Source organism: Gymnoscopelus braueri, assembly GCF_963280865.1.
Source record: "Gymnoscopelus braueri genome assembly, chromosome: 1".
Classification (NCBI taxonomy): domain Eukaryota; kingdom Metazoa; phylum Chordata; class Actinopteri; order Myctophiformes; family Myctophidae; genus Gymnoscopelus; species Gymnoscopelus braueri.
Window position 1 is genome coordinate 29,021,817 of NC_137603.1, and position 25,330 is coordinate 29,047,146.

The 25,330-nt window shown below is 43.3% G+C and overlaps 1 protein-coding gene across 2 annotated transcripts in view; it reads right to left on the bottom strand.

Annotated features, from left to right (window-relative positions):
- Nucleotides 1-1,375: 1,375 nt before the first annotated feature.
- Nucleotides 1,376-25,330, bottom strand: part of zfhx3b (zinc finger homeobox 3b) — a 174,224-nt gene continuing 150,269 nt past the window's right edge. The window contains exons 7-11 of one of the 2 annotated variants that reach the window (XM_080431508.1): nt 20,168-20,301; nt 19,069-19,269; nt 14,789-14,912; nt 8,871-14,531; nt 1,376-8,144 (exon numbers count right to left, since the gene is read on the bottom strand). In XM_080431508.1, coding sequence (XP_080287634.1) covers nt 6,391-8,144; nt 8,871-14,531; nt 14,789-14,912; nt 19,069-19,269; nt 20,168-20,301 — 7,874 coding nt within the window. In that variant the 3' untranslated portion in view covers nt 1,376-6,390. Of the gene's footprint in view, nt 8,145-8,870; nt 14,532-14,788; nt 14,913-19,068; nt 19,270-20,167; nt 20,305-25,330 lie in introns of both variants that reach the window. The other variant, XM_080431507.1, reaches the window with a different exon arrangement.

Consider the following 25,330-nt stretch of genomic DNA (forward strand, 5'->3'; position numbering starts at 1 on the left):
TCTTCAAAACACACTTTTTGGTACTACTACAGATATATTGTCCAAAACTCACACAAATCGGTACACATTATCTCTCGGGTCATGTGATCAAGATATATAATTTTTCAGATCCCATTCCAAGTGGCTATGACCAAAGTTTGCGGGCCCTGGGTAGGCAACCCGGCCTGGCGCAGACTCTACTTGACCCGACTTTTCTAGTTTATATTATAAAATCCTCAGTGTTGATTTAACTCTCAGAGTTACAGATCCGTAAGGGTCCATTTGGACCCCTGGTGGTCCCCGGGCTGCACGTTGAGAACCAGTGTCCTATATACTATGGTGCCATCTTCTTCAACACACTCTGTATAGTATCTCATAGTAGCCATATTGTATAGTTCTAACATCTGACATATTGCCAGTTTTACTTGATATATTTTTAAGCCTCAGTTAAATTTATTTCACACAGCCACTTTTAATTAAGAAAAATAATATATTTTGCTGCTTAATGCGTAGGCTATTAATTAGGCTTATATAGAAAGCATCCCTGTCAGTGGTGTAAATATGACAGATGATGGAATAGAGGATAATCAAACAGGCTAAATAGGTACAGTATGACAAGATTACATATATCAATTAAAACAAGCAGCTATAGTTTTAGGGGCGTAACAGTTAATCAAACTGATTTATTTGATTATTCTAAAATAATCCATTTTAATAAATAGATTTTTTAATTGCTTGGGATGTTCATAAATAGTAATAATAGTAATAGTAGATATACAAGCTCACAATGCGTTGCGACATGACACATTGTGAGCTTGTAGATCTACTATAGTAATAATAGTAATAGTAGATCTACAAGCTCACAATGCGTTGCGACATGACGCATTGTGAGCTTGAAGATCAGCTATTTTTTTCAATTTTTGCATAAGAAGGTATAGTTTAGGGCTTAATTTGTTAATCAGACTAATCGGTTTAATTGATTATAAAAAATCTATTTGAATTATTTTCCATTGATTTGTCGATATATAATAAAAATCTATAGAATAATCTCAATGAAAATAATCGATAGTTGCAGCCCAAAGTTTTAACATTGTAATGAGGAGATGGAAATGTGATAGAAATGGGATAATATCAACCATTCACTGTAGCCTTGATCAAAACAGGTCTAGTTGGCCTGTCTAGTGATAGAAATTGTACAATTTGAAACTATTGGGACTGCTTAATTTGGCCAAAAGTCATTTGAACAAAAAAGATTTTCTCAAAACACAATACAAAAAATTTCACATTCTAGTCTGCTGTAGCTCACTCAAAGCTAGTCATTATAAATACCAAAACACACAAACATGAGTCAAAAGCATTGTATTTTTGCTCATACTTTTTTTTAATGTATCACAATGAGCAAGAAACATACTTGATGAAATATTTTCAAAGGAGTATATTCAATTACCATCTACAATCAACTTAACTAGGACAACAAGGTTTTGTGACAAAAGTTTCTTTAAAAGTCTGAAGTTCCATGTGGTTTATGTATGTTAGTTTCCATGTAATTTGGTACAGTTTGGAAATCTTCATCATATAATTACAGTAACAAAAAAGCTAACAAGACTACAGTATAGAAAAGACATCAAGAACAACATTTTTGGTTTAACTTGCTCTTTTTTGTACATTGCAAGGCTGTTTTTTTTCTACCCTCGGTTGGGCTGCCTGGAGCCACAGAGCCATGCTTGTGAGGCTCGGAGGAGGAATAATTCAAGGAAACAAAAAGGAAATAAAATGCATAAAAAAACATTGTGGCACCAGAAGTCACAAAAGGAACAGAGAGCTCCAAGTAACAGTTCATCTTTGAAATTGGAGCAAATGGTTGTTTGGTTGTTTGTTAGTTTGGTTGTTAATTTTGGTTGATACGCTTTTTTTAAGAGTGTAACTGCCTCTCTAAGAATGACAGCGTCAAGAACCCTTCCCCTTTCTCTGTTATTCATTCACTTCTTAGATGATGTAATGAACAGAGCAGGGTGAGCCGCCGTCTGACTGGAGAGCTTTACTTGTCAATCAGGGAGACAAGTCGAAGGAAATGAAACAGGTAGCAACAACGTGAACTGGGAGAAATGAAGTAAGCATCTCTGTCCATCCTTTCCTGAAATGTGGAAAACGTCCATCAAAGAGCAGAAGCAGACGCAGAGCTGGAGAAACAAAGAGAGCAAGACAGAGAAGGGAGGAGGAGGCAGCTGTAGCCACTTAAGTTCAGTTTCATCTAAAGACCTTTCTCTCTGTGTCACACATGTCCATTGGTTCCAGAGTCCTTTCTCATTACAGAGTTGTCAGTAATCAAATAAGGAGGTGATATTAAAGCTGTGTTGAGCCTGCCTTTGGCTCCCATGCCCAGTTTTGGTGTGTGCCCACAGCCTCTCATGTCCTCTTAACAACATCTCCAACGTTTCCCAGAGTTTTTTTTTTTTCTTTCTTTTTTCTTTTCATTCCTTCTTCATCGCAAAACAAAAAAAGTTGATGTCTTGTTTTAAATATATCTATATCTGTATACAGGTACACGTCCATTTTCACAGTGGGCAAAAGATGACCTCGACAGCAAAACCTTGTCTATCTCTCTTTGTAAATGTCCATTAAAATCAAGTAACGTTATCCCAATGTGAGTCAGTGGATCCATTTATCCACTGTCGCCTATCGTGCCACAATAAAATATACACTTATCTGGGGCACAAATCGTATTTTTTTTGTCTTTTTGTTTCAACTGCATAAAGCTTTGGCCACATTCATATTCAATCAAAGTAAAAACTGCTCAGTGCTTCGGTATCGTCATTCTCCTCAATTTTTGATTATTGTTATCTTTAAAATTTGATTTCCCAAAATTTCAGGTATTCATAATCCAGCTTTGTGGTTCAGTTCATTTGGGTGTGTTATGTATAAAATAAAATGCCAAAAATTTGTAATTGATGCTGGCTCTTATGAAACACACACACAAACATACAAACTCACATACAGTCCATGCTGGCTGAATCTGATGTAGAGACCTTGACTTTGTCCTCCACAACAGAGCCCAAACAAAGAGTACACTTTGGAAATAAGAGATCAAACAGTGTCATAAAGACAACAAATATAAAGAACATTATCACACCATAAAGTGGCCAGGTCATAAAATAAAGTTTTGTTGTTTTTTTGTTTAGTTTTTCTCTCTCTTCAATTTCAGCGATTCAAATTAAAGCTAGTGTTAATTTATATGAAAAAGTAATATACAGAAACTAAAATAACATACAAATACTTATAGAAAATAATAATAATACATGTCTGACACATTATTTGAAAATCAAAGTAAAGCAAATGTATCCAAGAAAAAACTGTACAACATTAGAATTCTCAAAAATAAGAACATACATTATGAACAATATTCAGGACTTTAGAGAAGTGGCAAGCTTGCAGACCAAATCAATCGAATTTCAACAGCATGCTGAAGTATTAACACCAAATCACATTGCTCTGCAAGACGTAGCACTTTTAACACACTTTCGAGATTGCGCATTTTATTTATTAGGGCGAATACACTTGCTATACACTAGTGGCCGAAAAGCAGTTCTTCACAAATTTAAATATGTTGGTTTTGGTATAAAGAAATTAAATAAACATTTTGTGTATCAGTTATCTATGAGGGGTGGGGGATATCTAAGCACATCCAGTTCCACTGCAATAAGATGGATTGGGTGACTTCTTTGGACATGAAAGCGTGACATACCTCTTAACTAGTTGAAACCAAGGGACATCTTCAAAAAAACCTCCTGCTTTTTCCAGACATAATGCTTTGGAATGAAGATGTCCCTTAAACCTGTAATCAATGTTGTGCATGAAAGTGGCACCCTGCAGACACCTTGGGCAAATCACATCTGGATTTCCCAGGAAGAGGGCAACCGCTCCTCAGCAAAACAACCATTATTTCCTTCTGAGACTAGTTGTAAGTTGAGAGGCATGATGACACTAAACCTATGAGACGCATCAGTACCAGATGTATTATATACATTTTTTGGTAACCACTATTACTTGCTTAACAAGTGAGCAACAACCTTGACTGGATGGAGGGATTCTCAGCAATGTTCCATGCCAGCACAAAATGACATATCCAGGTCACTTTGTTTAGCAACCCATAATGCTAAATTTACACAACAGCTTACAGTCACTTTAGAAATGAGAAAAAGAATGACAATTTAAAGCAAATAAAATGAAATAGAATCAGTCCTTGCTTAAGAAAAAAATCCATTGTGATATTTGGAATGCACTGTTCTTTACAAACGTTATAGATCATTGGCTTTAAACATTGGTCTGTTCAAAAGAAAATCGGCAAAATGTCCTTTGGAACATATATTCACAGTCTTCAAAGTTCCGTTTTTGCAACAAGAAAAAAAAAAGGTGTCGCAGAGGCAGGAAAATGGTTTATTGTTTGTTTTTAGTTAAAGCTTAGCCAAAAGCAAAATGAGCATGCATCTACGTACTCTTTTTTTTTTCTTTCAAAATTCTACATTAGCAGCAAAACGTATGTCCTCGAAGACCAGACCTTATACATTTTCTTAAAAAATGGACTTTTGAGTGTGACAGAAAAGTCAAACAAAGATTAATAACCTCTATCTTACAAACTGCAATGGCTCTGTAACGGTGCTACTCCACAATGCAAGGACAAGGGCCCTTTTTGGTTTTTGGTATTCTTGGTATTTACGTACAAAAGCCACCTGTTTGCTTGCAAAGAAGCAAAAACGGCAACTCTGATGCGTACTCCTTTATCTTTTAAAACTTTGTTTCCTTTCCTCTAAAAACAGCAACAAATTCTCAAGTATAAAGAAGCCTCTTTTCTCATCTTTATGCACCAATGGTGAAAGTGTTTAGTCTTTGGATTTTCTTTTTGTTTTAAAGCGTGAGAATTATTATTAGTATTCTTTTTTCATTTTCATTTATGACAATAACAAAAAGTCTAAATGAAAATAAAGTTGAAAAAGACTGTAGCCACACTACATGAAGAACTAAAGACCTGTTTCGTAGTGCACAAGGGGCCATAACAACCTCCATATCTACAAATACAGGAGACGAGAGGAAAATAAGTGCGAAACAAGTAGAGTGAGAAATAGGAGTCAGACAGTGGTAAGTGCACAAAGGTAACACAAAATAAAATTAAAGATTTGTAACATTTCACCCCGGATCTTTGTTTCTTTTTGGTTAGTGTTGCACCAACCAAACCATAAAACTAAAATAATTTCTAGAGGACCCTGCCTTGTCAGAGAGGGGGCATTTGGGTGAATGTTTGTCAAGAAGCTGAGAATAAGACAGAAATAAAGTTTAGATAAGTTACCTGTCCATAATCTAGTCTATCGGAATGACTAAGACAACATCAAATGAAGCGTCTTAAAGTTGGACGATACAAAAGCTAAATGTACACAAAGATTTTTCAGTCTACCATACTGTTTAAATTCAATTCCAATGCAACAATCTACTTAACACCAAAAATGTTCATAACTATCATAAATACAGAAAGTGTTTTTTTTTATATCAAAAATCTTTTTATCGCCCGTCAACATGTCTGCAATGCTCTCTTTGTCTGGGTGAAATAGGATTGCTAATTTACCCCCTTTAAGAGGATTCCAAATGTTAAAACCAGCAAATCAACTACCCTTTTTGAATGCCCAGAAACTATGTTTTAATTATAATTTCATTAATTTTAAAACTTTCTGTCATTAAATCAATTTCTGAAAAGAAAAGAAGAAAAGAAATACAAATAAAATAAAAATAAAAACAATGTTCTTCTCCTGGAACAAAAGGTGTAAAACATGGATTTCTGTAACAGAAAAACATCTGTGAGCTGTTGACCTGAGAATAAAATAGACATTACATTATTCTTTACTTTTGCAAGCCATTGGTATTTGAATGCTTAAATAGCAAGAAAACGGATAGACTATTCTCCCATACAGTACATACTGGCTTTTTGACTGTGCTATTAAGTAGAAATAATTATAAAACAAAGGGACAACTTGTTGACTTGTATTTTGTTGTAAGGGTTCTTGGGCCATTAATCAACTTTGAGGCAGTCCGTTGCCATACAGTACAGCGTTCCTCTATCATAACCCAAAACTTAACTGCAGTTTTCTTTTCTATTCTCACACGTTAGTATGAATGTATTTCAGTTGGAAAAAGAAAAGAAAAGAAAAAGAAAACCAGCATGTTGATATGGGAAAACAATCCACTAACATTTAAATTTTTGGTTACAAGCTTTGGAATTGCAGTTAGTCTTTACACATCTTTTTCTGAAATTGGTTTGTATACTTTTAAATGTATTTTAACATCGCTGCTTTTTGTATTTTTTACCATTTGTGTTTTTTTTTGTCTTTTGTGTTTTTTAAATATTGTCCATCACCGAAAGCTCTTTTACAATCTGATGGAGTCTGTTCCTACACTAGCAAGATTACTACTACAACTACTACTGTCTTTGAGACAGCTAGGCTGTTGCGGCTCCTCTGCCGTCCTGCCAAGCCTGTCCGCTGACTTCTGACTGCTGTCAGAGTCAGACTCGTCGGTAAAGACGTCTGTTGGTATCGAGGTCTGAACTCCTGAGGTGCTCAATGAACTTGAGGTAACCGTTGAAGGTGAGGACACTGGAGGAAAAGAGGAGGAAGTGGAGGAGGGCGTGGCGTTGGGCTTTCCAGATAAAGCTCTGGAGAAAGGGGCCTGGGACCAGGGTTTGCCGGCAGCTGTGGTGTTGACCGGGGCGGTAGAGGATGAGCACAGGGACGAGGAGACGGCAGAGGATGGCATGGTGGCTGATGATGCTGGCGGGGGAGGGGGGCTGCTGATGGGATGAGTGGCAGACTGCGAGGTAGATGCGGTGTTAGGACTGGGGAAACAGGCTGAAGAGTGAGGTAATAAACTAGTAGCGTGCTCTTTGGCATTTCTGGCTGATCGCTTGATTGTTCTGTGTTTGTGCAAGGCCGACTCCAGGTGTTGACTGAGTGCTTTCTCCCCATCCAACGTGGTGTCGCAGGCCAGGCAGTCGTAGAGACTTCCAGCCCCGGCACCGCCGCCACTGGGGACACGCAACAACATCTCTTGCAGGTTTGCCACAGACTGACCGAAAAAGCAGATAGATTTAAGGTGGGTAATAGCCGCTTCTTCCTTGTTGAAAACTGCTTGACACTTGCGGCATGCCAGCTTATACTGCACTTTGGGGATGATGTACTGGTCTAGGTGGGGGTCCACAACTTTGCCACCCATCTCGTTCTGCTCAGAATGTAGTTTATTGTGGGAGGAGGAGGAGGTGGAGGAAGAGGTTTCACTATGGGGGTTGCCTTTATGCTCCTCTGATTTCACTGGATCTTTGGCAGATTCTTTGCGATCCCCCGAGGGTTGAGGGGGAACTGGAGTTTGACTCGCTTTGGGTTGCTGGATCTGCTGAAGCTGCCGCTGTTGCTGCTGCAGTGCCTCCTGCAAGCTCTGCTGATATTGCTGGTAATGCTGAAGCAGGGACCCTGGCGACAGGCCCATTAATGCTTGTGACAATGTTGGGTTGTAGGGAAAGAGGCTTTCCATGCCATACATGGGTTGCAGGTAGCCCCCCTGGAGAGCCCCGGGCATCTGAGCCATCTGCGCCATCTGCGGGGCATAATACGGAGAAAAGCCAGGCATGAAGTAGGGGAGGAACTGACTTGTGAGCAGAGCTGTGGGATCTGACGCCAAAGCCGCCTGCAGGGCCTGAAGCTGAGCTGGGTCGACCACATACTCCATGCCAGGTGTTGGCATAGACGTAGCAGGTACGGCCGTGTCCGGTTTCTCCTTCTTGGCACTGGCAGCAGAAGTGGAAGGGGCTGGGGTGCTTCCTGTTGAAGATGGGGTATGGGACTTCTCTGCCTTCTCCCTGTGTTTCTCCTTCTCTCTTAACCTCTCAGCGCCACGCTCTTTGGGGGGATCGGGCCGGGAGCCCGTGTGGGCAGTTGAGGAAGTGGATATGGTGGTGACGGAGGTGGAGCTTGAATGGGACACAGATGAGCTGGTCTGAGACGGGCTGGATGAGACCAAGGACGATGAGGAGGGAGGTTTGTTGGGTAATCCAGATGTGGGGAGACTGGGTGAGGGAACACTGGCACCAGGCATGTTCAGCAGGTTTGGAGGTTTGGGGGAAGTTAAAGCTATAAGACAGGAAAGAGTCAAATTAATTAAATATTACACGTGATTGTAATCTTATTTGTGCAACTTCAAGAAATAAATGATGATAAAATTAGGCGTTGGCTGAAAACTGAGGTCTATTACTGACCTTTATGCAGACTTAGAAAAGCTTAATCAGAACAATAATTAGGTCAAGCTCAGATAATGTCCACAAGGTCAAAGTGGCTTAAGTGTAGAGTGATCCATTAGTATTCACTCTACAGTGACATTTAATATTGTCCCAGTTCAGTTGTGGCAGTTAAAGTAGACTGCAAAACCAATAATAGCACACAACTTGTCTCTGTTTAGAGTTGCTAAATCACATTTATTTGAGGCATAAGCAAGCACTTACCTCTATTGTTATACTGTTGTTAGATACAGTGTACATGTATGTGTATGTAACACTTTCAATTACTATTCTATTATTTTGTTCACTATATTTGCTCATTAAGTACAGTTGCTGTATTCATTCATATTACCATTAATAACAATGGGGGGGTGTTGTTATTATGAAAACATTAGACTGGAGGCAGTTTTCATTCTCTAATTGATCAGTTGAATTCCCAAAGGACTGATAATGTATAACAGCTTGTCATTAGCAGTCATTAGCATATATCATTTGGGTTCATATAGTTGAGTTAAAAGCATAATTTTGCTTTATAAGTCCTGCCCTTCTGAAAAGTCAATTTGTAACATCCACCAAGACGTACCTGAATTAGATGAATTAAAGCTGGGAAGTGAGGGGCTACCCACCCCTGACAAGAGGACAGGGGGGATCCCTTGCAGATTTGGATAGGCTGACTGTAGATTCAAAGCCTGCATTGCAGGGTTATCGAACATGCCCTGCTGCATGGCTTGCTGCTGCGCCAGTCCCAGGACCTCATTGGCCTTCTTGATGCGGTCCATTTCTTGCTGGGCCATAAGTTGGCGAACGGTGGCTGGGTCAAAGTACTCTTTCTCCTTATCTAGCTGGCTCCCAATGGTATCCTTCACCTTATTGATGTGTTGCTGGGAGAAAATGTGATCACGAACAGAGAGACGGGCACTGTACTTGACACCGCACAATGTGCACTCAGTCTTCGGCCCCTCGTATGATGTATGATTTATTCCAAAGTGCTTGGCCATGCTAAGCTTGGCCTTCTTCTCCTTGGCACGGGCATTCTGAAACCACACCTGAACCACCCTCTTTGGAAGTCCAATGTCATTACCAAGTACCTCGCATTCTAGCATGGTGGGGGTTCTGTAGTCATTAAAGCAGGACTTAAGCAATTTCAGCTGGAGGTTAGTCATCTGAGTTCTGAAGCGCTTTTGTCCAGGACGGTCTCCACTGTCAATGCTCCTGGTGCCTGACGCACCAGGGCTTGGAGAACAGGGGTCAGCCAGGCTGGAGGTCTCACTGTAGTCAATTATATTTTCATTTTCATAGTCCTTGCAATAATAGCTTGTTGCAGGGCTCACCAACCCTGAGGACATCTGGTCATCATTTTCAAGGAGGGGGATTGTGCCCCCAGACTTAGACAGGAAATCGCCACTGTCGGCACGGCTGTGCTTTATATCAGCACTGTCATTGTCAGCATTGCCCTCATCACCAGTGGTTGTGTCTGTGATGGCTGTGTTCACAGAGGAACAGTCGTCATTATCGAGTTTACTCGGATCAAAGCTGAGGTTCACAAGCCCAGAGGACATAGTTGGACTCTCAAAGTCCTCTATTCCCTCAACTTTAATGGAAGATGGACTCAATAGGGCCCGGGGAGACAAATCCATGCTTTTGCTCATTGGTGACAGGGAGGAGCTTTGTCCGTCATTATTAGTGGAGGCGAATTGGGAGTAACTGGAGATATCCAGAGGATCCATTTTCAGTTGCAACCCTTCGTGGTCAGATAGCATTCCAGAGAGTGCTAGATTGTAGCCAGCTCGTTTGGCCTCGTGCCAATGACGGGAGCGAATGTGTGCCTCAAGGGCAGTTTTTGCTTTGAAAAGAGCCCGGCAAAATGGGCACCTACGGTGAGCTTGAGCCGGTCCTACTGCCCTGAACTGGCCTTTCCGCTCTCTGGCTCTTGTGTTTTGGAACCACACTTGCACTACCCTCTTTTTAAGTCCCACCTCATGAGCTATGTGGTCAAGCATTTTTCGTGTGGGATTGGAATCTAACAGGTACTTCTGATATAAGATCTCCAGCTGCTCAGGTGTAATGGTAGTCCTGAGACGCTTATCTCTCTGTGGCTCCTCTCCACTGTTGACGCTGTCATTCTCTCCTGGGCTCGTACCAGCCTTCTCCTCCAACTTCCTCTTCAGGGAGTTCATGGTGGAGGTAGGAGTGGATGGAGAAGTGGCAGAGCTGCTGGGAATCTGTGGCATGGCCCCAGAGAGGAGCTGGCTTGCCAAAAGCGGATTGCTGGGATCAAACAGCATGAAAGGCATGTCCATTGTGCGGTCCAGGAATTGTGGGTGAATGAACTGATTTTGCACAGAGAGGAAGTGTAATTGCTGGTGTTCCTGCCAGTGCTCAAAGGAGGGGAAGCCAACTTTGCACTGCTCACACTGGTATTGAATCATCTGCTGTGCCATCTGCTGTTGTGGGTTAGAGGTCAGGTGTGGATTGAGGCTCATGTGGGAGCTTTGAGAGGAGGCCTGGCTTGTCTGAGACGCAGAGGGACCACATTGCTGCTGCTGTTGAGAGAAGGAAGGAGATGAATGCTTTATAGACTTCGAGACCGTTTGACTCTTCTCCTCTCTTTGAGGTCTATGATGCTGAGTGTCAGATTGGGGCTGATGCATAATTTCCTGTTTAATAGAAGCTTGGTTCTCTCTTGGATCAGCAGACATTTCTGGTAAATGTTTAGGTTTCTCGTCAAAAGAGTTTGAGGTGTTCGCTGGTGATGCCTCTTCCTTCTCAGAAGACGAGAGGTGTGAGAAGGCTGAAGTGGAGGGCGGGAGGGGGCAGAGGCTTGAGGAGGAAGGCATTGGAGTGTGACAGGAGGACCCAGAGGGGGTGTAGTATTCATGTGAAAGATCCATTGAATCTTCGTTTTGGCTGTCATACTGCCCATCGTCATCTTCATCTTTGTAACAAAGCTTCTTTTGGTGTTTTATTAGGTCAAATATACGCTGGAAAACCAGACTACATTTCTTGCACTGGTAATTCAGATTTGTGGTCCGAATATAGCGGTCATTCGAAAGTTCTCGCCTCTCACCTTCTTTTGACCCGTCGCCTTGGTTTTCATAATTCTTTCTGGCCTTCTGCCGAGCATTCTGGAACCAAACAACAATAACTCGAGTGGGGAGGCTCAGAAGGTTGGAGAGCTGCTCAAACTCATCATCTTTAGGATATGCATTTGCATCGAAAAAGTCTTGAAGCACTCTTAGCTGGTAGTCAGTGAACCTGGTTCTGGATGATCTCTTACTTCCATAGCACTCGTGTACATGTTTCTGGGGCTCAGGGGAAGGGGGCTTTGAGTCAATTTTGGTATCTTCTAGAGTAGTTATTGGTGGGTTATTGAAATTGTATGGTGAGTCTTTGTTTCGCTGACGCTCTTTGAACAGGGTGTTTCTGAACCAGTGCTTGATGACTTTTTGAGGCAGGCCTGACTTGTCTGCCATTTCTTTGATCTGATCTTCATTGGGAGAGTTGTTGATATCAAAGTATTGTCTCAGGACCCTAAGCTGGTCATCGGTGATCCGGGTCCGTGGCCTCTTGTTCTGCTGCTGCTGTAGCATGGCTGGCGTGAGCTGCTGTTGATACAGCTGAGCCAGGTCTGAGGCTAGGCCTGACTCAACAGCTTGCAGCTGCTGGGGGGTTAACTGAGAGGGCAGAGACTGGAGAGACATCGACTGCATCATGAGTGGAGAGAACGAGGCAAAATCCATTGGCATTGTTATCTGTGCCATGGAAACTTGGGGCTGTGGGGGCGGTACAGTTGGAGGAGTATGCGAGGGAGCAGAGACAGGAATATTTGGTGTCGGAGCCCTCTGGGGTGGAGGTGGAGGTAGAGGTGGAGGAGGTGGGGGAGGTGGAGGCGGGGGAGGAGCAGGCGCAGCCTCTGGTGTCGGGGGCCTCAGTGGATAGAGTTTATCGTACTGCTCTCTGTATTCCTTAGCAAATCTCTCAAGGGATCGAAATGGAAAGAAGGCCTGGTGGATATGCTCCTGGTGGCTCTTTAGAATTAGTATGTTTGAAAACAGCTTGCCACAGGCTTCACATTCCAGTTTCTCTAGCCCCTCAGTAGGATCCACCACTCTTGTTATTCCACCTGGAGCACTTGATCCTGTGGGTCCAGTCACAAGTGTTTTTTTCTGAGCTTTCTGCTTGTTTTCATTGTATTGAATCACTAACTCAAAGCCAAAATTCTCCAGGAGGGCTTTGGTTGCATTTCCACGAGCATCTGAGGCTATCCTCGGTGGCGGCAAGCCAGCATCATGATTTGCGTTGATTGAAGTCTGCTGTGTATCCTGCTTCTCTTTCGCCTTGTTGTCTGTCGAATCTTTAATGACATGTTCATCAGTTTTCTCAGCTGTGTCTTTATCTCTTTGCATTTCCCTTTCTTTCTCGTTGTGGGAGGAAGGAAGTCTCTGCTTCCTTTCAGCCTGCTGGAGGATAGAAGCACTTTGTTGCAGTAAGGCCATCTGACTCTGGGCCTGAGCCTGAGCCTGGGCAAGTTGCTGCTGCTGCTGCTGCTGCTGTTGTTTCTGCTGCTGCTGCTGATGTTGCTGTTGTTGTTGCTGCTGCTGTTGGTGCTGTTGTTGTTGCTGCTGCTGTTGCTGCTGTTGTTGCTGCTGCTGTTGTTGATGCTGTTGCTGAAGGTGGTGATGCATCAGCTGCTGCTGCAGGCAGCTCTGCTGAGCCTGCTGGGCAGAGTTTTTTAGGTCCTCCAGCAGCGAAGAAGTGGACGAGCCTGCCAAGCTATTAAGGTTTATCTCTGGGTTTAGCTGAAATTCGGCACCAGGGATGTAGAAGGGGAAGAGCAACTGCTGTTGCTGCAGAGTCCCCATGACATCAGTTGTCATGGGGAAGTGCTGTAGAAGTGCTGGATTGAAGAGCTGTGATTGGATGAGGGCTGCCTGCTGTTGTAGCTCTTGCTGAAGCTGGGCTTGAGCTTGGGCTTGGGCCTGAGCCAGCTGCTGTTGCTGCTGTTGCTGCTGGAGCTGCTGCTGCTGTCCCCTAGCGGACAACATATCAGCAAACTTCTTCTTTTTTGACTCGTGGTTCTCAGAGGGTGAGGGGTGGCAGCTCACTGAAGAGTTCCCCAGGTTTTCAATGCTGTGAGATTGGCTCATGTGGTTGCTCCCATGAATGCTCTGTGTATGCTGAGACCCAGATGAGCTATGGTTGCTAGCACTAGAAGTTGAGTTAGTTGCTGGGCTTGGGCTGGATGTTGTAGCGCTGATACAGGATGCTCCGCCAGCCAGTCCAGAAGCACCCCCAGAGCTGGTGCTCCCTCCTGCTGCCTCAAGTTTGGCTGCCCGTGCTTTGGTCTGATGTAGAACAGAGCGCATGTGTATTTCCAAAGTAGAACTCTGGCTATAAGCCACATTGCAAGTGCTGCACTTGAATGGCTTGTTGTCAGGGCTGCTGGTAGGCTCAGGCTGACCAGTGGTGGATTCCTGCAGGGCCCTCTTAACCTTGTGCAGGTGGGAAACAGAGTTATAGTGAACAAGAAGAATATTCTTCTGTGTGAAGGATTCTTTACACACAGTGCATTTGAATGGACGAGATGGATCCAAGAACTTCTCCATAGTGAAGTTCGGGCCCTTTCTAAATGGCAGAGCACGTTTGGGTTCAGATCCAGAATCTTCCAGCAGCGAGCCGGAGTCACTACCTGTCGGGCTTTGTTTTTCCTCTGGGTCACTTTCCTCTCCTTCCTTGTCATCCTCTACCAGGCCTGCATGCTCATCACCAAGTGATGGGTCACCCATGACCATGAGGTCTCCGTTCATCAACAAGCCCCCGTAAAGCTGCTGGATATCGGCTTCACTCAGCTCCAAGTGGCTAGTCTCCAGATGTTTCTTCAAGGCCTGTAGCGTTCTAAAGCTGCGTTGGCAGAGGCAGCACATGGTTGCTGCTCTGATCACATGGTACTGGGAATGGAGCTGCAGCTTCTCCACAGTCTTGAAGGCCAGGCTGCACTGGTTGCAACGGTACTTGTAGACATGGCGATCCGAGACAGGCAACTGGGGCCTTTTGTTGTGAACCTCATTGAAGTGCATTTGGAGGGAGTTGGATGACTTGAAGACTTGGTTACAGCCTTTCTTCCAACACAGGAACCCTGTGGCGTCCTCCCTCCCTGACGGCTGATCCTCCAGAGGTGACTTACGAGCGTCACATATTTCGGTAGGAAGTGAAACCCCCTTCTCTGGCTCCGCATCAGATACATCTGTCAACAAATAAACCAGAAGGAAATAATATTTAGAGATACATCTACATTTGCAAAGGCGTTTGACAGAGCATATATTTCAGTTCACCTGATTCAATCTTGTACTTTTCTGTTTTATGTAATAATTAAAAAACTGACAGTTTTTTGTTCAGTACTGCCTGTGAGAAAATAATATAAATAATTGAATTTTGTATTTATGGACACAATACAAGGAACAATGTGATCATTAATTATTCTGATAACTGCAAGGAACTAACCAGTGTGTTTCTTTGTATCCTCTGAGTTGGAGTTGGCTGTGGCCTGAGGGGTGCTTTGGGCTTCTCTGTCTGGGCCAGGTACAGGTATAAACATACTGGCTGGCAGCACTTCAGTTGCTGTCACCTGGAAAACAAAACAGAGGGGAAGACTTCTGTTAATAATTGTCTCTAATAATAAAATACATAATCTTAAAAAAAACCAAAAAAATACATGTACAAAAGTCCTACAGAATTCCAAATAATAGAATTTCAGCCAATTTCACACCACATACAATGTTAAATACTTTTGACAATAAGTGTATTTTAATCATGTGGATCCAACACTGTACACAAGCACGCACGCAGCACACAGGCACGCACACACACACTTAAATATATATAATCATATTACATTTTACTTTATTTGCAATCTCTGGAATTTGCACTTTGATCACTGCCGGTGTTTTGTCATGCGGCTGGTAAGTTCTGCTGCAGCCAATTAGTGAGATGGGCTGAAAGGTCTACCTTGGCCAACTGAAAAGCTTATTAGACAGCCTAATTAAATAATTCTTCCTTGAAGAAGGCCATCCCTTTCCAATGGAGACTGATGCATCGCTGGTAATCTAACTACTATCCATCTTGTGAAAATAGTCTTAGCTTATTTTAAGTTGGATCCAAAAACACAGGGTGCTGTTTTTTATCAATTAAATAAACAATGTTCCAACTTCCAAGTTAAGCAGAGATGCAAAATGAGATGAGAAAGTTTTCAAAACACAAAAGCAACAAGAAGCAGAAAAGAAGAAAAAAAACAATTAATTTGTTTCTACAACTTTAATGGGAACATTTCGAGGAGCAATTAATATTGATTTAAAATGGGCAAGAAGTGCTCAGGTTCTCTCTGCTCTCAAAAGGTTGAAGTCAATCATGTGTGAATGACAGCAGTCTCCCTGTATCCTTGCAACCCCCTCACCACGTTTCTTTCTGGTTCTCTCTCGTATAGCCTCTTTTTAGCTCGAAAAAAAGATGACAACTCATCAAATGCACTCATTAACTGACTCCTATTTAACAATAATGATTGGCTGAGATTGGAAGAGGCTGAGAGAGGGGGTCCTGTCTGCTTCACCTTCTTTCAATTAACTCCCCAAACAGAATAAATCAGCCTCACTCCCCATGATGCATTTCAATTCCCCACACACACACATGCACGCACATGCACGCACACGCACACACACACACACACACACACACACACACACACACACACACACACACACACACACACACGCTGTCACCTTTCTGTTTCTATCTTGTACATCTATGAGAAGATGCTCCTCCTGGGTCACTTTAACCATATGAACCCTAGGGTAGATCAGCTATTTTCACCGTGCAACACTGTTCTGTGACAAAGTGCGAAGGTAACCTCAGGGGTTACGTGGTTAAACACCTATCACACTTATGGCGGCAATTTGTTCACATAAATGGAGCTAAAAAATAAACTACACTATGTCAGCTAATTGCCTACAGAACATTTCTGCATGGACTTTTTCATGTCAAGGACCCCCAAATTGACACTTATTAGCCCACGGACCCCCAGTTGAATTATGCCAGGGACCCCCATAAGAGAAGATTTTTACGGCTCTAGCAGTGATTCTCAAACATCTTAATTGGTCCCCCAGTTTGACATGCATTAGGCTACGGACCCCCATTTAATGGCATTTCTATATCTGGGACCCCAATTATATTGTAAAATAGATGTTAATTTAACTTGGTTAAATTAGGTTACAGACCCATAAGGGTCTATCCATAATTTAGCTGGGGACGCCCTGGAACTCCCTCAAGGACCCCTGGGGGTCCCCGGACCCCACTTTGAGAACCAATGCTGTAGAGCAGTGTAATGCTGAACACATACAATGCCATATAGCCTGTTATGTCATCTCCAAATAGGGCCCAGATCTACAGGGCAACAATGGCTCTGTAGGGGCTCGAAGGTTAAGTGGAACAGTAAACGCTTTCCATTTCATCACTACGATTAGTGCAATCAGAAATGCACCAGAAAATATCCAGCCGTTTTCCTTCTTCCCGTTTTTTTTTTCTTTCCCTCCTCTCGCCATGTCTTCCAAATGAAAAGTGGAAAATTAATGCGACCGGCATGGAGAGCCACAAAAACAAAACATGGTGGTGATTTACATTACAAAGTGGACTGTTTCTCGACAACCGTTTCATTAGGCGATGAGAGGCAGGAGCAGAGAGTATCCCAAGGTCACTTTTAATTTGGACAGCCTAATTGGCAAACATAGTTCAAAATGGCTATCATCCAGCCAGACTCGGAATTAATGAAGCACAATTATTTTCATTACCCCTATCTTAGACAGACAGAAAATTAGACATATAGTGGGGGAGAGAGAGAGAGAGAGAGAGAGAGAGAGAGAGAGAGAGAGAGAGAGAGAGAGAGAGAGAGAGAGAGAGAGAGAGAGAGCGAGAGATGAGTGCAGGAGAGAGAGGGAGAGCCAAGGGTGGGTAAATGAAGGGTGAGACTGAGTGAATCTTTATGCATGGATGGCATGAAATAAAAGTCACCTATTTCAGAATTCATTTGGCTCCTTTGCTAGACATATGAATGGGATAAAGTACATTTCCATCTACATTCACCAGTTATAAAAAAAAAGGTGCAGGCTTTAATGGGCATTATATTGCCTCTCCTGTTCTACCGTGTGCCTCTTCTTGCAGTGGCTCAGTACATTACTATCTCTATAAAAAATTAAATAAATAAATTGAGCCTCCTTCCATACTAATGCGGTTGCCATTTGCTTTCCTGTTTGGAAGGTAAGATGTCTAGTAGCAGACAGAACGTTGGGAACTTTTTATTGAGTGATTGCCCAGCCAGCTATTGAGCTCTGTGGGCTAGACAGAACAAACATCAACATTTGTTCAGTCATTTACAAGACAACAGGGCAAATACAATTTTATTTCCCCTCGATGAGGATTAAAAGAAAGTAAGTGGTGTGTTCTGTCTGGGCAGAGAGGGCAGCCATCGTCTTGTACTGCATCACTGTTGGTATAAATCTATCTTTTGGAATGATAGTTAAACATCATGGGAGTCAGACTATGCACATTACTGTGCGCAACAAAGCTCCTGGGTGTTAATTCAATGATGCATTTGTACATTCTCAGAGTTAACTGTAAGTAATTAATTAATACAATTTTGCTGTGTATAAGGAGAGTTCAGAGCTTTTAGACAGTGATTTTTGCTTTGGGCGGTCACGCTTCTTAACCTTTCTGTAACAATCAATGAATTCATTTTTCACATGAGATTCGTATGGCTACATTAATAGGAAATAACAACTTTTTCTCTTGCCTGAAGTTGCATTTCATTGAAAGGGAAAAGACTGTTTATTTATTTTTTATTCAGCTGTAGTACAATTATTTCAACATTTTCATAATGGTAGTATTTTGAATAGCACGTCAGTGATCAGAGTCAAGATAAGAATTTAAATGAACCAATAGACTGACTGGGAGGTCAAATTTTAATACAAAATGATCTGTCCCCTTCTCCAGACTGACTATGATTATGACCACGCTGGGGAAAGGGCTCACCATTAGGGGCCATGCAGGAGAGGAGAATAATCTGGCAAACAGCATCTAGCAGGCTCCGCTGTATCTGACATCCAGTAAGTCAATGCGATGGCCTGCAGCCATTTCACAATTAACAGCAGCCTTTGTGTTTTGATAAAGGCTCAAATGTCATCAATTTAGCGGATGGGAGACAGGAGAGACATCCTTCATTAGAGCCAGGGAGCCAGTTCAGGGAAAGAGGTGGGGGGGGTGCTAAGAGTGAGTGAGTCACTGAGTATAGGATACAGCGCGCATGACTGAGGTCTGATGGCCGAAAATAGCTGATCTGCAAGCTCACAATGTGTTAGGATGTTACGCGTTGTCGTACGACAAAAGATCAGGCGATAAATCAGGCATATTATGGCAAGCTACGGTGAACTCTGACAGGCTGAAATGTAATACAGACGTAGACAATAGCAGCATAAGACAGTACAACAGCTTCCCTGTCTCTGAAATGTGGAACAATCCCCGGAGTGATAGAATGGGGTAGGATGGGTAATAATGAGAACTGTACAGTGTGACAAGATTGGAAACTTAAAGGTAGGGTAAGTGATATTTTCTTGGTTTTATACTACATCAGTTCGTAACCAAACGGGCCCGTAATTTGTACGCACTCACAAGTTAAATTAACACTGTCGATGTGCACGCACGCACACACGCACACACACACACTCTCATGCATGACTCACCGTGGCAATAAGCTTTTCCACACAGTCGGGCGCCACACTGTGGAGGTGTGTGAGGTGAAACTGCAGGTGGATCTTGTTGTTGAGCATGTCCTGGCAGAGCGGGCAGCGGAACATGGGCTGGACAGAGTGCTGCGTCATCACGTGCATTCTGAGCCGGTTCAGGTCCGTGTTGGTGAATTTGCAGTAGGGGCACTGGTACATCTGGGGCAAGGCGAGAAAGGGGCAGAACATGTTTTTTCTTCACTCCACTAGGAACTTTTCATCATCTCCCAATAAGCGAGACATCTCGCTCATACTAATCAAATAACCGGGGTTACGTTCGTAACCGTTTCTATCCTGTCTTCCCTTGCTCGTCTTTCTATCTCTATTCTTCTTCCCCTTTTCCGGAATACAAGAAAACGATGGAGATTGCACGAAAAAAAAAGATTTCACCCACTTGTCTACACCTGTAAACCTATGATGTGACACTAAAGCTGATTCTGATTCTGATTCTGGGGTGGAAATGAGAGAGAAATGACATCCAGAGAGATTAGTCGGATGAGGAGATGAGCATGGTGGGCCCTCGCTCAGTGGGAGGACTGGTGCTGTAGATCAGGGGGGAGAGATGGACCCCCCCCCCCTCCCCTTCAGCAGCCAGGTCCCTCTGATCACAGACCAGTGGGTAATACTGTGCACCACTGAGCCTTGGCACACACTTCAAAGTGCTCTCATCTGTCAAATGCTATATTGATTTTCCACCTTTTGCACAATTTGCAGTGCAACTGCAGCAGACAGGCAAAACTAATTTTAAGGAGATTTTGAAAAAAAAAAGAGAGAAAAAAGAATACACGCATAATGTAATAAAGGTCTGCTTCATTTTCAGTCTGTCTAAAAATGCTAAGAAGCACGTCTTCACATTCCTGTTCTTATCAGATGTGCAAGTGTAAGGCTTGTAATGAGGGCAGAGTAATTGAGGATGCGATAACCTTCTTTGATAAGCCAAAAAGGGGGGTGGGGGGGAGAAAAATCCCAAATTCAAAGAGCTGGAGAAGCAGATTTATGGACGATTTAAGGTGCTAATTTCTTCAGAATTCAGTCGAATTTTTCGTGGTCCTCTCACCTGCTCCGCAGCACCTTTGTCAGTCGTCCGAGGACGCTTGGAGGAGAGGGGGCTCTCTGAGGTCTCTGACCGCGAAGAGGGCCTTTTAGAGGGGACCGGGGAATTTGTCTGGTCCCTTTCCAAATGGCTGGACACTGCTAAACAACACATATGCACACACACACACACACACACACACACACACACACACACACACACACACACACACACACACACACACACACACACACACACACACACACACACACACACACACACACACACACACACACACACACACACACACACACACACACAGGGAAAAAAACAGAAGAGCAGACATGTCAAGACAAGGTGAGGACTTATCACCCTTGGAAGAGGTCAATCAATAACACTGTGGATGAAGGGCTTTGAAACGTCTCTCTTAAAATGTGATATAACTGTATTTAACAGGAAACTGTTGATCAGCTAACTCCTGACACTCCCTCTGAATCACCACAGTCTTTTTACTTGCCATCGCTGAGGGACATACAGCCAACGCGCTTTGACACACCGTCTCTCCCAATGTTGGATCGTATGGACATCAGACAACGCCACAGACAGCTAATCAAAACATTAGTTTGCCAGGTTGGGCAGGTATACGTTTCACTCTGCCGTGGGTTCCATATCTGAGGGCTTCACCAGACTTGAAAAGAGGCACAGGTCCCCTTTCTATCTCATCAGACAGCACTATGGTGACGCCATTATGGTCATCTAAAAATGCAATTTAAATAACACTTTTTTCCCCCGCTATAATTATTTGTCCTCGTGTTCTCCGCTGCCCTAAACATCGGTATGAAACACTTGCATACACTATGTGATGCTCATGTGTCTTGAGTAACAGCTCATTTACGTCTTCTGTGCTCATGCAAACGGCAACAAAAGGTGCCTATATATAGTAACAATATTATTATAATAAAGTGACCCTGACAGCGATAAGACAAGCCAACAAGACAATCTAAACAGTACACTCTCTTCAAAAGGTTTACAGTAAACACTGTCTTTATTTTCAACCAGCTTGTTACTGTACATAATTCTAGCAATCAGTCAGCGTAAGCAAATTGAAAACCAGCTGAGGAAGAATCTTAGATTTATTTTATTTATTCCAAGGCGTTCATGACCAGTGGATGACCAAAAGAACATTTCAGATTAACCCGTTACCAAAGATACAGGTTCCTATGCTGAGGATGAAAAGAAATTAGAGCGTTACAAATTCTTGTGGTAATATCCTGAAATCCTAGTGGAAATGGTGACCTATAGCCTGACCATTCTTGGAATATCCCCCTACTATTTGTGCTTACACAGCAAGTGAGCACAGCAAGTGCAGACACAGCAAATGAACTCTTACATCGGTATGAAACGCTTGCATACAGTATGTGTCTTGAGTAACAGCTCATGTAAGCAACAACAAAAGGTACCTCTATATAGTAACAGAATATTATCATAATATTAATATTATAGCATGAATATCCCCTTGGTCTTTGTGCCTACACAGCAAGTCAGTACCAGTGCATTGCTCTACTTAATTAGAACTTGTGTAACCAGCCAAGCCTCCTCCACTGTATTGTATTAGATCTATGACAATGGAACTAACAGACACCAACCTCCTCCTGCCATCAAAACCAAACTGTGTATACTTTTAACCAGTGGTTCTGAACCTTCTTTGAGCTCTGAACCACTAGCATATTTCAAAGCATCTTCAAGGACAAGGACCAACCCAAGCCACCTCCCAACAACAATCTATATTTAGTATATAACAAGATAGACCCCCCCCCCACCCCCCCCCCCCCCCCACACACACACACACACACACACACACACACACACACACACACACACACACACACACACACACACACACACACACACACACACACACACACACACACACACACACACACACACACACTATACCTATTAGTTCAAGATTTTTCTTAAATTGTATGCACTTATGAAATAGTATTTAACTACACTTTTGATAGATTTGAAAACATTTTCACATGGACCACCTGCAATTATACCATGGACCACTAGTGGTCCGTAGACCACTGGTTGAGAAACAGTGGTTTAAGACACAATAATATATAAGATGGCATATAGCCACATCCTAGGCTTTCAGTTAGTGTAGCTCTGATAAAACAAAGCACATTTTTCAAAATAGCTAGAGGGCATTACACTGCTGCTTAGCCAAATATACCCACGGTGTACGAAGCAGTCATGCTTTAGTGCTCAGAGTCGTGTGTTGAGATATATAAAGGGGCTAATTGTCAGGTAGCTGCTCATCTTTGACGAAACTTCCTTTCTCTACAGTCCGTGCAGGCGTCAAGTACTCGCCAGCAAGACGTATCACACAGCTAATCCTTTTAATACAACCTACACCAGTATGAACAAAACCGTGGGTTTTTCCTCTCCTTCCCCACTAAGCAAGGCCTCACAAGACCAGCTTTTGCTCAACTAACCAGAGAACTGCTCTCCTTTATAAAAAGCCAAGGAGAAAGAGAGGGTGAGAGAGATAGAGAGAGATAGAGAGAGAGAGAGAGATAGATAGACAGAGAGAGAGAGGGAGAGAGAGAGCGGGAGGGAGGGAGGGAGGGAGGGAGGGAGTGGGAGCGCAAAATGAAACAGAGGCAGCATCACAGCTGAGCAGAAATAACCAGCTAAGCTGTAGCTCGTAAAGGAGCCAGCATGGTGGAACTGGAAGTAACTCAGCGCCTCACCGCCGGTGGAAAGAATTCACTGTGAAACTTAAGGAGGTGTCTTGCCGACCTCTAACGAGCCCATAAAGAGTTAAATTTGGCCTGATTTGTACAGTGCTGGAAGGGCAAATTGAGAACAGGGGGCATCGGTAGGGGAGGGGCGGTGCGGCGGGGGTCAGGTTAAACAGGGCTGACCACGCTCCTGCTCCAGACATTAAAATGTCAGGTCCAATCAGGACGGCGGCAGCTGAGCTGATTACCCAGTGGGGGGACCTTGGCTTTGGACAGAGCTGGATCTCCCAGAGACACTGGGATCAGCCAGGGAGGACCTATTAGAGTCCAGTCACAGTCAATCCTATTAAACACATCCACCAATAAACAAAGGAAATGTTAAACAAAAGGAACCTCCCATTCGCCTGACATTAACCTCTCAGTCATGACACTGTCCTGGCAACTTCCTCCTCCTCTGACTGAAACTGCGACTCCTGCTCCTCAACTCCACTTCGCTCCACTCCTGTTTTTACTTACTCCTATACTGCCCGCTCAGAGAAAACGGGAGTGTCATATAATAGCAAACATGAGGGTTGATAATTGTTTTATTAGGATTTGACTTGATCTTTCCCATGCCAATATGTGCAATGTACTGCGCTTCCAGTCCAGGGTCTACACAGTAAAATTGTTAATTTATCTATAAATAGTATAGAAATGGACCCTTGTGGGTTAATTTAACTCTGGCAGTGTAAAGAGGTAACCTTGAACAACCTGGAACAACAATACGTTATTATACCTTTCAATCCAGGGACCCCTTTTGGTGTACAGTAGTTGTTGCTGTATACAGTATAGCAATTTATTTGAATAAAGTTTTTCAGAAAACGTTTTTAGAATCGGTCTCAGGTCTAAATGGGTTAAGAAGGTGATGGTGTAATGCGTAGTAAACATGGAGTAAGTAAACACAAGCATCATCTCAGCCTAATGATGAGTGAGATAAAAATGGGTAATTAGAGTGCATGCAAGTCTCTAAATTAACACTCGATTAACACGAGAGAGCTGAAATGAGCAGTTGTTTTACTTGAAGGGGCTGTAGAGCTAAAGTGCAGGAGGGCCAGGTGTGTGTGTGTGTGTGTGTGTGTGTGTGTGTGTGTGTGTGTGTGTGTGTGTGTGTGTGTGTGTGTGTGTGTGTGTGTGTGTGTGTGTGTGTGTGTGTGTGTGTGTGTGTGTGTGTGTGTGTGTGTGTGTGTGTGTGTGGGGGTGTGGGGGTGTGTGTGTGTGTGTGTGTGTCTGTATGTGTGTATTTATGAGAGTGGGAGAGGGAAAGTGAGAGAGAGACAGACTGGCGGTGAGGCTTACTCAGAGCGCATGTCTTTCCTTGTCATGGCCAGTTAGGAGTCCATAAATCTGATCAATCGCTCCCTCTCAAGAATCCCAAAACCCACTTCTGTCACCAACCCCGTGACTAACACCCAGCTACTGTATCCTGTTTTTCCTTGTCAAGTGTGATGAGAAAAAAAAAAGAAAGCAACACACCGTAAGCCTGGAGAACATACCAGAACCAATACAGAGAGCAATAAAAACGGCGATTTTTCTTTTTTCTTCTTGCCCCATTCTGCGCAGTCTAACATGGCGCGACCGGGGCTGCTATCAGAACATGGGTGTGCACTTGAGCCTACCAAATCTATTAGCAGGGCCCATGACCAGAACATTGGGTCCTGACGGAGGGGGCTATGCATCTCCTGGGACCACTACAGTAATACATGAGCACTGGCCTCCACACAAGGACAACTTTGCAGATCACAAGAGCACAGACATCAACAATGACTGGTCCAGTCCAGAGGTGAACTCTGGGTTTTCTCGCTTAAGTTACACTCGTGGCTTTGCCCCAGGGAGGTTATATAAAAGATCATATGCTATAAATGAACATAAGTTTCTGTGTTTTTCCAATTTTTCTCTCATGAAATTCTACAGTCGCTGCCAGGAAAGTCCATTACACACTGAGGACCGTGTTAGACCCATTAGTGACGTTAGTCCCATCCACATCCCTTAGACAGAATACCATGGGTCCCTCAGTGACATTAGTGTCTGTCAGGAGCCTGTCTGTGACACTGACCTCGCCTGCGTTGCCTTCCCAACAACGCCAAACCTCTCCTGACAGATACACAGACCAGGCTTTCATCTGAAAGCACAAAAGGCAAAGTAGCAGAGGGTAAAAAATGTACGAGTCAATTAGGTGATTATTAATTCATAGCCCTTTTCCGTAAACCAGGGGCTTTTGTGCTGTCGAGTCCCGTAAGTGAATTGGACTTTGGCACCTTGTCTCACCTCCCGTAGCTGGGCTGCATTACTCAGACAGGAAAGGGGCTGTCAGCACACTGCCCAGGTCTCTGGAGCAATCAGAGCCTTGTTGTGCTTTCAAGAGGAAAAAAGATGGCAGCTGGAGTGAGTGACCGACACG